The sequence below is a fragment of the Taurulus bubalis genome (genome assembly GCF_910589615.1).
Source record: "Taurulus bubalis genome assembly, chromosome: 1".
In the NCBI taxonomy this organism is placed as follows: domain Eukaryota; kingdom Metazoa; phylum Chordata; class Actinopteri; order Perciformes; family Cottidae; genus Taurulus; species Taurulus bubalis.
The window spans coordinates 44,535,064-44,548,167 of NC_136589.1; the positions used below are offsets into that span (position 1 = coordinate 44,535,064).

The window sequence follows — 13,104 nt, forward strand, 5'->3', positions numbered from 1 at the left end:
AGAGGGGAGGAAGAGGAAGGGTTGGGGTTGTCTCCTCCTGTTCCTCTCATTCTATATCGTCCTCGCTCAGACTCTGTGCGCTCACAATAATAAAAATATATAAATATAATAAGAGTCGCTGAGAAATATTTGACTATTTTCAAATGTAGTCAGTTTCCTGCCCACACCACACAGCTCACTAATCTGCTTTGAGTTGATTGACAGGTGATATCAGGAAGTGTTCCAACAGGTTTGAGCTCACCTTTGCTATGCCCCGGCCTCTCTTTGACTGCCTTCTGCTTTCTCCGCCCTGCAACACAAAAAACAAACAACACATACAGTCAGAGTCCAAACTATCACCGTTTTACGAGTTTAAATGTTCCAATTGGCCGTTTATTTGAGAGTCAGTTTTATGTATTTCTGATGTAAATAGTATTTGTAATAATTGGTAAATATGGCATTAATCTCCTCAGATTTAAACCAGACTACTCCATGTGAGTCACAGGGAGGTAAAGGTGAGGTGTTCACCCACAGAGCTGCAGGTAAGAGGCGGAGCTACACTGGAAAGGAGAGCTCCTACGTCACACTCCAGAAACGAAAGTTAAGTTCCTCAGAGACAGAAACACTGCAGTCGAGACAAGTCTCTGCTTTTCTCTCAAAGACAATTCAAAGTGACTTCATCAGGTTTTCCTCAACAACACAACAGAGTCTCTTCCAAACACTGGTGAGTACATCTGATCATATTTACACCTTTAATCACCAGGATTAACTCTGAACTTTAGCTTTACGCAGGCAGGAAGTATAACATACCTGATGAATTATAAACAATATAACTATGGCTGTCTGTCCAAAGTCCACTACACAGAAACTCACTTTAACAGCTTTAAAGTGTCTCAGGAGGACTTTAGTAACTTGTAACTGAATCTCTGGTTTTAAGTTTAGTCTCACTGCGACATTCCTGCTATTGTTACTGTTCATTGATCACTTCCTCTATTTCCTCTGGTTGATTCACAATAAAATTGTTCTACCAGCGAACCAGCGGGAGGCTTTTATTGTGAAGCCGCTGGAGGAAATGTGATGTGTTTGTCATCAGGTGAGCAGAGCTTTATGTCAGTGCTGTTCTTTAATGCACATTGGATTTATTTATTTATAGAAGCAAGGTTGAGTCTGTCGGCCCGACTTTGATCTTGGTTGCTTGATCAACAAATAATTTAACTTTGTTTTCCATAAAATGTTTTTCTTTTCTTCCACAGTGTGTGTAGATATGGCTGCTGCAAACTATCTGCCATCTGAAGATCAGTTCCTGTGCTCCGTCTGTCTGGATGTGTTCACTGATCCAGTCAGCACACCATGTGGACACAACTTCTGCAAAAAGTGCATCAATGACTACTGGAATACCAACGACCAGAACACGTGTCCAATGTGTAAAAAGGTTTTCACCTCAAGACCTGAGCTGCTCGTCAACACTTTGTTCTCTGAGATGATTTCTCATGTCAGACAGTCGGCTCAACAGAAAGCCAGCAGCAGCAGCTCAGAGCAACAAGAGTCCAAACCAGGAGAAGTTCCCTGTGACGTCTGCACTGGAACCAGACTGAAGGCCCTGAAGTCCTGCCTGGTGTGTCTGGCCTCCTACTGTGAGACTCACCTGGAGCCTCATCTGACAATGTCAGGCCTGAAGAGACATCAGCTGATCGAGCCTGTGGAGAACCTGGAAGGCAGGATGTGTACGAAGCACGATAAACCTCTGGAGCTGTTCTGTCAGACCGACCAGGCATGTGTCTGCATGCTCTGCACTGTGTTAGACCACAAGATGCATGATGTTGTTCCTCTGAAAGAAGAATGTGAAGGAAAGAAGGTCGAGCTGGAGAAGACAGAGGCTGAAATTCAGGAGATGATCCAGAAGAGACGACTGAAGATTCAGGAGGTCAAACACATAGTGGAGCTCAGTGAGGAAGATGCAGACAGAGAGAAAGCAGAAGGTGTTCAGGTCTTCACTGATCTGAAGGAGTCTGTTGAGAGAAAACTGAACGAGCTCATCAATACCATAGAAGAGAAGCAGAGAGCAACAAAAAAACAGGCTGAAGACTCCATCAAAGAGCTGGAACAGGAAATCTCTGAGCTGATGAAGAGGAGCACTGAGGTGGAGAAGCTCTCCCTCTCTGAAGACCACCTCCACCTTCTCCAGAGCTTCCAGTCCCTAAACATCCACCTCCCACCACCCACCAAGGACTGGACAAAGGTCAGAGTTCCTCCAGCTTCATATGAGGGGACTGTGAGGAGAGCTGTGTCTCAGCTGGAGGAGACTCTCAGTGGAAAGATGAAGAAGCTGGTTGAAGTTGAGCTAAAGACGGTCCAGAAGTTTGCAGTGGAAGTGACTCTTGATCCTGATACAGCTCATCCTGACCTCATCCTGTCTGATGACGGGAAACAAGTACATCATGGTGATGTGAGGAAGAATCTCCCAAACAACCCAGAGAGATTTTCTTCTTGTGCTTGTGTCTTAGCAAAGCAGAGTTTCTCTTCAGGCAGATTTTACTTTGAGGTTCAAGTTAAAGGAAAGATTGAATGGGCTTTAGGAGTGGCCAGAGAGTCGATCAACAGGAAGGGAGACATCACACCGAGTCCTCAGAAGGGTTACTGGACTATAAGTTTGACAAATGGAAACAAGTATGAAGCTAATGACGACCCTGAAGTTGTTCTCTCCCTGAAGTCTGGGCCTCAGAAGGTGGGGGTGTTTGTGGACTATGAGGAGGGTCTGGTCTCCTTCTATGACGTAGAAGCTGCAGCTCTTATCTACTCCTTTACTGGCTGCTGCTTCAAGAAGAAACTCTTCCCATACTTAAGTCCTGAACCTAATTACGGTGGTACAAACTCTGCACCTCTGATCATCACTCCTGTCAGAGTAAACTAATCACTCTTTTTGTTCATTGTAATGATTTTATTCATTGAAGAGAATAACTGTACATATTCTGTGTGAATATCAAGCAGTTTAACTTTACATCTTATTTCATACAGAGTCTGTTTACTGTGGTGATTGATTTTCACGTCATTAAGACATTTTATTAAATGTATCCCGTTACATAGAAACACATTCGTGGGACGCGTTCATCTCTTAAACTCTGCATCTTGACACATTATATGGAGAATATCCATTTCAACCTTTGTTAAATCCACAGACATTTATTTCCACTTCCAGAAGAAAGCGCCTTCTTTAAAGACACCAAATACATGAAGCTGAAGTCTGACTTTGAGTAAATCCGGTAAATTAATTATATCTGATGTGCAACCACAGAAAACATGTTGATTAATAGTTTTGTCATAAAGCTTCATTTAAGAGTGAGGCCTATTACATTTACAGAATACAGTATGTGTTATTGGGTGATGAAAGTTAATAAATAGAATAGATGCAAATGTTTTTTTGGTGTGAAAAGTGGTTTGAATAACTATTCGTCACTTTGGCCAACTTTGATTTGTTTTGTGAATATTGGTGAGATGGATGTGGAGTTTACGGACAATTAAAAAAAGATAATCGTTATGTATTTTTTGGACTATAGACTGTATTGTTATTTCACTTGTTATCATAGGGTGACCAGACGTCACCAGACATGTCCTCTTTTCGAGACCTAAAAAATGCGTCCGGCAGGGATTCCAAAAACGTCCGGGGATTTTGCCTCGTTGGATATTTGTGTTCCTCTGGGTCTTTCACAAACTAGTTATTACGCCCTTACAAGTTTTGGAAATGGTATCTCCCTTATGTTCCACCTTCTTGCGCGAGCTCTGACTGTCATTGGTCGACCGATCTCAGTGTTGCCAGATGCACGATAATTATCCTCCAAATACCACCATTTTGAGCCTTTGATACGATACTTGGCCATTTCCAATCTGGCATCACTGAGCACCTTGCCACCTCCACTAGTTGCATTGTTTACAACAGCACATGACATCTGCCGAAACCTAAATGTAAGTTCACGGACGAACTGAGAAAAAAATACCCATGTTTTCGCCTCGGCCGTGATGCTTCGGAAGCTGAGTGCATGACATGCAGAGCAGGCACTCACGTGTCAGTGGCAAATAAAGGTGGCAGCGATTTGGAAGCTCACGTGCACTCTGCAAAACACAAAACTGCAGCAAGAGGAGAGAGCTCATCCAGTAAAGTGACAGACTTTTTTGTGAGTAAAACAGACACTTCTGTTACGGCTGCAGAGGGTACCCTTGCTTTTCATACAATAAAGCATCACAACAGCTACAGATCAATGGACTGCACATCTGGTTTTTTATTTGTTATCATTATTGCTTTAATATATGGACAAGACACATTAAAGAAGCACCGGACTAAATGCCCCAAAAAAGATTTGTTTTACATTTACACTTTGCAATTTTGTTAAAGTTCAATAAACATGTTCATATTGTCATTTTTGTCATTTCATTTGTGACATTTGTATGCATTCACATATATTCATATGTGGCATGCTATACACTAGCAGCAGCGTTAGCTAGCAGCAGCGCTAGCTCGCTACAGCGGGGACACCCACCGAATGTAGAAGCAGCTTGTAACCCGACTTTTACGGTTTGTTTAAATAGCGTCCCTAGTGGTAGCTAGCATGTATTACAATGTGTTTACAGGTTAAAGGTCAAGCCAAAGGATTAACACTGAATGTACACAATTATATTAAAGTAGTAACACTGAATGTATTATGAGCCTATATTAAGGAATAACACTGAATGTAGTAGGTGAGTTTAGCAGAAATGTACGTATAAGAGACAATATTTATTATTATTATTCCCCTCTGATCACTTATGTGTAATACACAAAAATAATGATATGCAAAGACCACAGTGAGCGTTTTAAATTTAGTTTTTTTATTGATCAACGAGAGGTTTGACTGACACACAACATCTCTAATCACACAACCATGTTCCCGGTTTGTCGCACACATACACTCATAAAAACAGAATGGTAATTTCATACTGCCATTGTACACCTGAGAGTATATATGTTGGTTCAGGCCACTTAAGAACAGGGTCCTTTGACACCGGCTGCAGGCAGGACGAGTGTCACGACATCTTAGAAAAGAGAGCAGGGACATCGCGGCAGAAAAGCAATCTGAGGGATGAAGGAATGTCAGACGTACACATTGCTCCATGATGTGTTGTGGCAGGGATTTCATTGGTATTTAGACGGTTCCAAATTGTAATTGGCATTGATTGCAGAGGCCGTGTTTTTACATTTTTTGAATATAAACTGGGGGTATCCGTTTCGAAACTATCAGACAGGAAGTAGTTTGTTGCCATGGCGAGGGCGGGAGCTCCTGTTGGGACACCGGGGAACGGCCCACTGGACCCAGCGATGTCAATGTGGGAGTACGGCAGAGGGGCGTTAGAATCCACGCCATGCTGCGTCGAAATTAAGAAATAAAAGTTAGTCACAGGCAGTCCAGGTTCTATTGTTCACACTTACAGATAAATAACAGCTCAGTCTGACAATATGCGAGCACCTTGTCGAGCCCCGCGGCCAGGATGAGGAACGCTGCAGGGGCCTGATGTCCTCGAGGTGTCATGGTGGACGGCAGGTCGTTGCTCTGCAGAATGTCCTCGTACTCAGACTTTCCCTTGTGGAAGGCGTAGTCCTCTCGTCTGACGCTGGACACCTCGAACACGTCGCCCAGCGCCTCTCCAGCTGCACAAGAGCGGACGAAGACCAAGAGTTAGTTGTTGGTGGAAGAAATAAAGCCTCAAATCACCATGAAGCAGTCGTGCTGGAACTTATTTACTGTTTTACAAGTCAAAATGGCGACATCTGCTGGGCAGCCAGAGTTACTGCAGTTATACAAAGACTATCCAAGATGTGTAGAGACATGGGTGGAAAATAATGTTCAGTCCAGGGGGACATTTGGGCCAAATTTGAAGAATCCCCCCCGAGGCGTTCTGGAGGTACTGTGTTCACGAGAATAGACCGGACGCCTCCGGCCATGACAGTCGTGGAGGCATAAAAATGAGCTTTCACCGTTAAACGGCTCTCTATAGTTTTCTGACCTTTCTGCCACTGAGCAGCGTTCCCGTTGCGATGGGCCGGTCCGTTGTCCATGATGATCTACGCAGGAAATGTACAAGTGAACTCGGTACAAACAATGATTTCTACAGCGGAGAATTCTTTGTTATTTTAAAGTTTTAAACATCACCATCTCCCAGTAAGTTGCAGTACTTACAGAGTTTTCTTCTTCTTCTTTTATTAAACATTTATTCAATAATTTGCACAAGTACAATTTCATAAATTGACAGTAGCAAATGGCAAAATACATCGTTAATCCAACAAGTCAGGGGCAACTGCAGAGAGGAAGAAAAAAAAGACAAGGCATACAATTAAATAAAAAAGAGGAAACTAAGCACGATTGTGTAATTACAAACATATATTACTGGCAACGCATGAACTACAGTTCCTTTTTTTTTTGGAACAGCCTTTCAGAGTTTTTAATACATAATTCAAATTCTTTGTAAAAAACACAAAAAAAATAGGTTTTTGGTTTGTAAATTTACATTTGTGAATATAAAACTTAGCAAAGATGATTAATACATTCATGATTTGTCTTTTCCTCAAATTTTCTGTCATAGCTATCAAATCCAAATACAACATGTTCATTAAATAATATAACATCTTTGTACAAAACATTGCTAATACATTGTGGGACATTTTTCCATAACATTTTGGAGAACTGACAATGCCAAAAAAGATGAGGCACCAGCACAACAATACAGGAAACCACAAAGTGACATGTTGAGAAGAATACAGGCAAAACCAATATTACATGGATAAAGAATGGTAAATTATAAGAAAGCATAATATAATTGGCCGAGCACATACAACGTAAAGGCAGATATTGAGTATCGCAATTCAGTGGCGGGCCGTGTATTTTTTACCTAGGCCTGCTGTCTGATATCGTATACATAAATACGCGCACGACGGGATGCTGTTTGGCGCACACTTTGTGGACATCGGCGCCGTGAACAGTTATCTCTTGCACAGCTGTTCACGTTGAGGCAGGACCCCACCCAGACCAAGCCCTTCACCCACAAGGCCTTCAGGGAGCAGTTGGCCAAGGAGATGCTGGAGTTTGCCCCACCCTCCACCACTTGATGCCCGTGTATATCGGCAGCGAGGAAACACAGGTTAGGAAGCATTGCAAGAGGTGCCTTGATGCTGGAATGCCCAGGGTGAAGACATCCGTAATTTACAGGAAGTGTAATGCTCCTCTCTGCTCCAACTCCAAAAAGAACTGCTACCAGCTGTGGCACGATGCACAGTGACTTCCTGATGGACGGGTGCAAGTAAATGGACAATTTGGTTTGTGTATTTTTACAGTTTAAAAAATCCAATTGTGTAAATAATGTAAATAGTTTATTTGTTTTATATGTTTTTAATTTGCATTGTGAAGGAAATGTTTGCAGTTTTCTAAAAGTAAATCTGCTCCGTTTGGATTCAACATTCAGTTGATTTGTGTGGTTATTTTTGGAACGGGAAAAGAAGTCTTGTTGAGATTTCAAAAAGATAAAAACTGCTTTATTTGCATGTATTGAATGACATTAGTGATGGAGACGTGAAATATATTACAGTAACTTACTCTAACAGCTTTAAACAGCCTGAGGACTTTAGTAACTTGTAACTGAATCTCTGCTTTTAAGTTTAGTATTGTACATCATATTGTCTGGTGTTCCTGTTGTGTAGAAATAATTATTTTCTTGTACAAAGATGGTCGTTCTTTGCTGAATGCAAATCTGATTTTACCCCAAAAAGACCCAGTTGTAAACCACATTCTGTCTGAAGCTGCATGTTTACCACATAGACTTCTCTTTACTCTCTTGGCGAGAAAGGGCAAGGGATCACTTTCCAGGCATGTCGATACACAAAAACATCGCCTGGCTTTTTCCTGGATGACTGTATTTTACTTACAGTAACTCTAACTGGGGTCATATCTATCTCTCTAGGTGTTGCTTTGATTAAAATGTGGATGAACACAAAATACCACGTTGATTACTTGTTCCTGTGTTACTGCATACTGCATATTGTTGAAGAACTTGTAAATAGTGGCATACTTCTTTTTTTGCCTGTACAGTTCTGCTTCTAAATGTGTGTGACTGTTGAGACGACACTCTTTTTGTACATGACTGTCTTTTTATTTGAGCGTATTGATTCTGTCCCTTTTCATTCAAAAGTTGAGTTTGAAGAGTTCAGACATGCCTGCAGTTTGACTTTAATGAAGCTGTACTCTGTCTCGGTGAAAGGCTCTCGCTGCATGGGATTCATTTGAACGCATTCAGTCAACTACTTTGAAATAAAAATGCAACACATTAAGATAGATTGAAATGTTGCTTCGAAGCGTGGTAGAAATAACGCAATTAATCATTATTATAGATGCCGACTTTGCATAAGGGAATTACCCACAGTTCATAGCAATGTTATGTAAAACACGTAGTTCCAAAAGGAAGAATGGAGACGTAAAAAAAAAAGGTAAACAAAGAGACACGTGGGCGTTTAGCCCGATAAAATACATTTAATCAGAGGAATGCAAGCAGAAATTATATTTATAATATTTATTTACATTCATCAAACATTTCGTTTTGACAACACGAGTAAACAGATCATTTAAAATGACTTCTCATCTCGTGAGGAAGACGTTCAAATCAGTGAATAAAAAGTATAAAATAAATACACAATTGTACACAATATTTGGTTATGTAGTCACGTGATGTGTTGCAGCAAAGTGCTGTCCCATTCATATTTACACCATCAAGCCCTCACAGACTCTCACACTCAACCACTTAGCAGCTGACGTCAGTGAGTCCCTGAGGGTTCAGGGTTTGAGGGTTTAGGGATTTTGCAGAGTATGCTTTAGGGGCGGGGATTACTGTGATTGACAGGTCTCTATCATATTAATACTAATTATTATTAGCTTCGTGTATCCAGTGGTTCACATTCACAAAGAAAACATGTTCAATTAGTTTACAACTCTGTGAATGATTCAATTATAAAACCGGTAAATAATGTGAATATAAAAGATATCCATAAAGGCGTCAGTAATGAAGGTCCTATGTTTTTTACTGTCGAATATCATTGATTACAGAACGAGCTCCTGTCGTTAACCTAAAATACTTATTTTATAACATTGATCATTTTATGAAAATCACAACTTAAACAGATTCCAGTACTTCTTCTTTGAAGTCACCATCATGTTATACAATTGTATTAATACTCTATATATTTAATAAGAGAGAAGGAAACATAGATATACTTTTAATTTTTTTTATTATTCAATCAAGGGGAGGACCTGTAGTAGACCCATCAGTAGTAGTCCATAGTGTTTTTTGATTATGTGGGAGGAAACCTGAGTACCTGGAGTAAACCCACGCAAACACAGGGAGAATATGCAAACTCCACTCAGAGACAAGGGTGGAGGTGTCTCTGTGAGGCTGCAGTGTTAAATCACTGCAGCCACTCTACTGTCCTTGATTGGTTCCAGCTGTCTGCCCCACACCTGCCTGAATAGACTGACCTGGGTAATTGAACCGTGCCATGCTACCTCAACCAGAGGGGTGTCCTCAGCAGCCAGGCTGTTCTGCGCCACTAGGGAGAGCGGTCTCCTCTCCCCATTCAATTAACATGGACTCACCGACTGCTACATACCATGCAGTGGGCGATGGCTCGGGAGTGTCTCTTGCAATCACGGAGACCTCATTATGTCTGTCCTGTATTCTAGTTTGTTGTTATTTGTCACTTTGTTAAGATTTTGTTTCCCCAATGATATGTACAGGTTAAGATGGGGAACAAAAGCTTAGCAAAGTGATAAATAACAACAAACCAGAAATCAAGACAGACATAATGAGGTCTCCGTGAAATCAGGAGACACTCATTATGTATGTTTTGAATTGTAGTTTGTTGTTATTTGTCAGTTGGTTAAGATTTTGTTGCCCCAATGATATGTACAGGTTAAGATGGGGAACAAAAGCTTAACAAAGTGATAAATAACAACAAACTAGAATTCAAGACAGACATAATGAGGTCTCCCAGGAAGCAGGAGACACTCCCGAGCCATATCCCAAGCATGGTATATAGCAGTCGGTGAGTCCATGTCAATTGAAAGGGGAGAGAAGACCTCTCTCTCTAGTGGTGCAGAATAGCCTAGCTGCTGAAGACACCCCTCTGGCTGAGGTAGCATGGCACGGTCCAATTACCCAGGTCAGTCTATTCAGGCAGGTGTGCTGCAAACAGCTGGAACCAATCAAGGCCAGCACAGTGGCTGCAGTGATTTAACACTGCAGCCTCACAGAGACACCTCCACCCTTCTCTCTGTGTGGAGTTTCAACATTCTCCCTGTGTTCACGTGGGTTTACTCCTGGTACTCAGGTTTCCTCCCACATAATCAAAGAACACGTGGGTTTACTTCTGGTACGTCGGTTGCAGGTAACTGGCGGAAACTGTTCGCACTCGTGTCAACTCCACATATCTAAATTGAGTGCATTCAATAAAGATAAGGGATACACAGGTGTTTTCAGCTCCATCTAAAATGTGTTCACTGCAGAGATCTAGAAAACATCACCTCCCATTAGGCCTGTCGCTGTTACGGCAGGTTCCAAACTTCACACAGAGACAAAGGTGGAGATGTCTCTGTGAGGCTGTAGTGATCAATTAAATCACTGCTGACTGTCTTTGGGGAAAGGGGACGGGAGGGAGATGGAGGGAGGGAGGGGGAGAAAGAGGTCACTGCTGATCTACATCAGCTGTAACCTCTTCCGCCTGTCCACCACCATCGCGTGTTGACTTTCTGCCAAGTCGGCCGAAAAACCCCGTCTTCACCTTTTCCTTCTTTTTCTCTTCCTTCTCCTTGTTTTTTTTCACCATCTTTTGAAGCTCTGTCGTTCTATCCACGAGCTTCTTTCCAAATAGACCTCTGATTTTCTTCTTCTGCGCAAGGCAGACGTCTGCGAGGTCCTTGTTCTCTTCGGTTAGATTATGGATTTCAGACTCCTTACTCCTCAGTGGCTCTACCAGCGTTTGAACCTGAGTCCTCAGGATGTGTTCTTGAGTTGCCCATTCTGATTCACTCACTTTGGCTTTGCCTTTCAGCTGCTCTAATTCAGAGTGATTGCCCCTCAGTGTCTCTTCCAGAGTTTGAACCTGAGTCCTCAGGCTTTGTTCTTGAGTTGCCCATTCTGATTCACTCTCTTTGGCTTTGCCTTTCAGCTGCTCTATTTCAGAGTGATTACCCCTCAGTGTCTCTTCCAGCGTTTGAACCTGAGTCCTCAGGATGTGTTCTTGAGTTGCCCATTCTGATTCACTCTCTTTGGCTTTGCCTTTCAGCTGCTCTATTTCAGAGTGATTACCCCTCAGTGTCTCTTCTAGCATTTGAACCTGAGTCCTCAGGATGTGTTCTTGAGTTGCCCATTCTGATTCACTCACTTTGGCTTTGCCTTTCAGCTGCTCTAATTCAGAGTGATTGCCCCTCAGTGTCTCTTCCAGAGTTTGAACCTGAGTCCTCAGGCTTTGTTCTTGAGTTGCCCATTCTGATTCACTCTCTTTGGCTTTGCCTTTCAGCTGCTCTATTTCAGAGTGATTACCCCTCAGTGTCTCTTCTAGCATTTGAACCTGAGTCCTCAGGATGTGTTCTTGAGTTGCCCATTCTGATTCACTCTCTTTGGCTTTGCCTTTCAGCTGCTCTATTTCAGAGTGATTACCCCTCAGTGTCTCTTCCAGCGTTTGAACCTGAGTCCTCAGGATGTGTTCTTGAGTTGCCCATTCTGATTCACTCGCTTTGGCTTTGCCTTTCAGCTGCTCTATTTCAGAGTGATTACCCCACAGCATCTCAGCGAGCGTTTGGAGTTGAGTTTCCAATTCTGATTCACTCGCTTTGCCTTCGATTTTCAGCTCTAATTCAAAGTGATTACCCCTCAGTGTCTCTTTCAGCGTTTCAACCTGAGTCCTCAGGATGTGTTCTTGAGTTGCCCATTCTGATTCACTGGCTTTGGCTTTGATTTTCAGCTGCTCTATTTCGGACTGATAACCCCACAGTGTCTCTTCCAGCGTTTTGACCTGAGTCCTCAGGCTGTGTTCTTGAGTTGCCCATTCTGATTCACTCACTTTGGCTTTGCCTTTCAGCTGCTCTAATTCAGACTGGTTATTCCCCAGCCTCTCAGTGAGTGTTTGGATTTGACTCGAGCTAGTTGCCCATTCTGATTCACTCGCTATGGCGAGAAGTAGCTTTACTTCCTCCTGATGACTTTTCTGCGTCTCTTCAAGAAGGACGCGACAATGCCAGTTCAGGTCTGCAGAGGCCAATTCTTCTTCCCTCTCTATTGCTTTAAGGCGAAGAAGCTCTAATTTAGCTTGGTGACTCTGCTTCGGTTTTGCAGGCTTTTGGCGCTCAGCTTCCTCCAATTCTTTCTTGGGCTTGGCAATTTCCAGGTCTTTGTCCACATTGCGCGCTAGACTTCTCTCCAGGCGGCTATATTTCACTTCCCCTTCGTGAACTCGTTGGATGAGATTCCACTTTTCAATATCAGCTTTGGCAAGTCTCTTTAACATCTCGCTTTGTTTGGCATTTAGCCAGGAGATGTGATAGTCCTTATAACCCATTGCAGTTTGTGGGAAATCCTGAGGGGAAATTCGTGCAGACTTGAAACCCTCCTTTTCACGTACGTCCACCGCACCAACTATAGCCCGTGGTGGATTGGCATGTTGGTTCTGTGGAGCACACTTGAAACCCTCCTTCTTACGTATATCCACCGCACCAAATATGGCTTGTTGCGGATTGGCATGTTGGTTCTGTCTATCAAAAGACTTGGAAGTCATCTTCGCACGGGATATGTTTAGCAGTTTGTGCACTTGTATGACGAGTTCGATACTAGAGATAAACTCTATGGGGTGTTGTATGACAAGTTCAATACTAGAGAAACTCTATGGGGTGGTGTATGACAAGTTCAATACTAGAGAAAAACTCTATGGGGTGGTGTATGACAAGTTCAATACTAGAGAAACTCTATGGGGTGGTGTATGACAAGTTCAATACGAGAGAAACTCTATGGGGTGGTGTATGACAAGTTCAATACGAGAGAAACTCTATGGGGTGGTGTATGACA

At 42.5% G+C, this 13,104-nt stretch overlaps 1 protein-coding gene across 1 annotated transcript; it reads left to right on the plus strand.

Moving 5' to 3' along the window:
• The first annotated feature begins 574 nt into the window (after positions 1 to 574).
• On the plus strand, positions 575 to 3,024 carry LOC306733437 (E3 ubiquitin-protein ligase TRIM39-like). Its single transcript, XM_079214670.1, has 2 exons — positions 575 to 703; positions 1,233 to 3,024. The coding sequence occupies exon 2, from the start codon at positions 1,244 to 1,246 to the stop codon at positions 2,888 to 2,890; it is 1,647 nt and encodes a 548-aa protein (XP_079070796.1). The 5' UTR covers positions 575 to 703; positions 1,233 to 1,243; the 3' UTR covers positions 2,891 to 3,024.
• Positions 3,025 to 13,104: the final 10,080 nt, after the last annotated feature.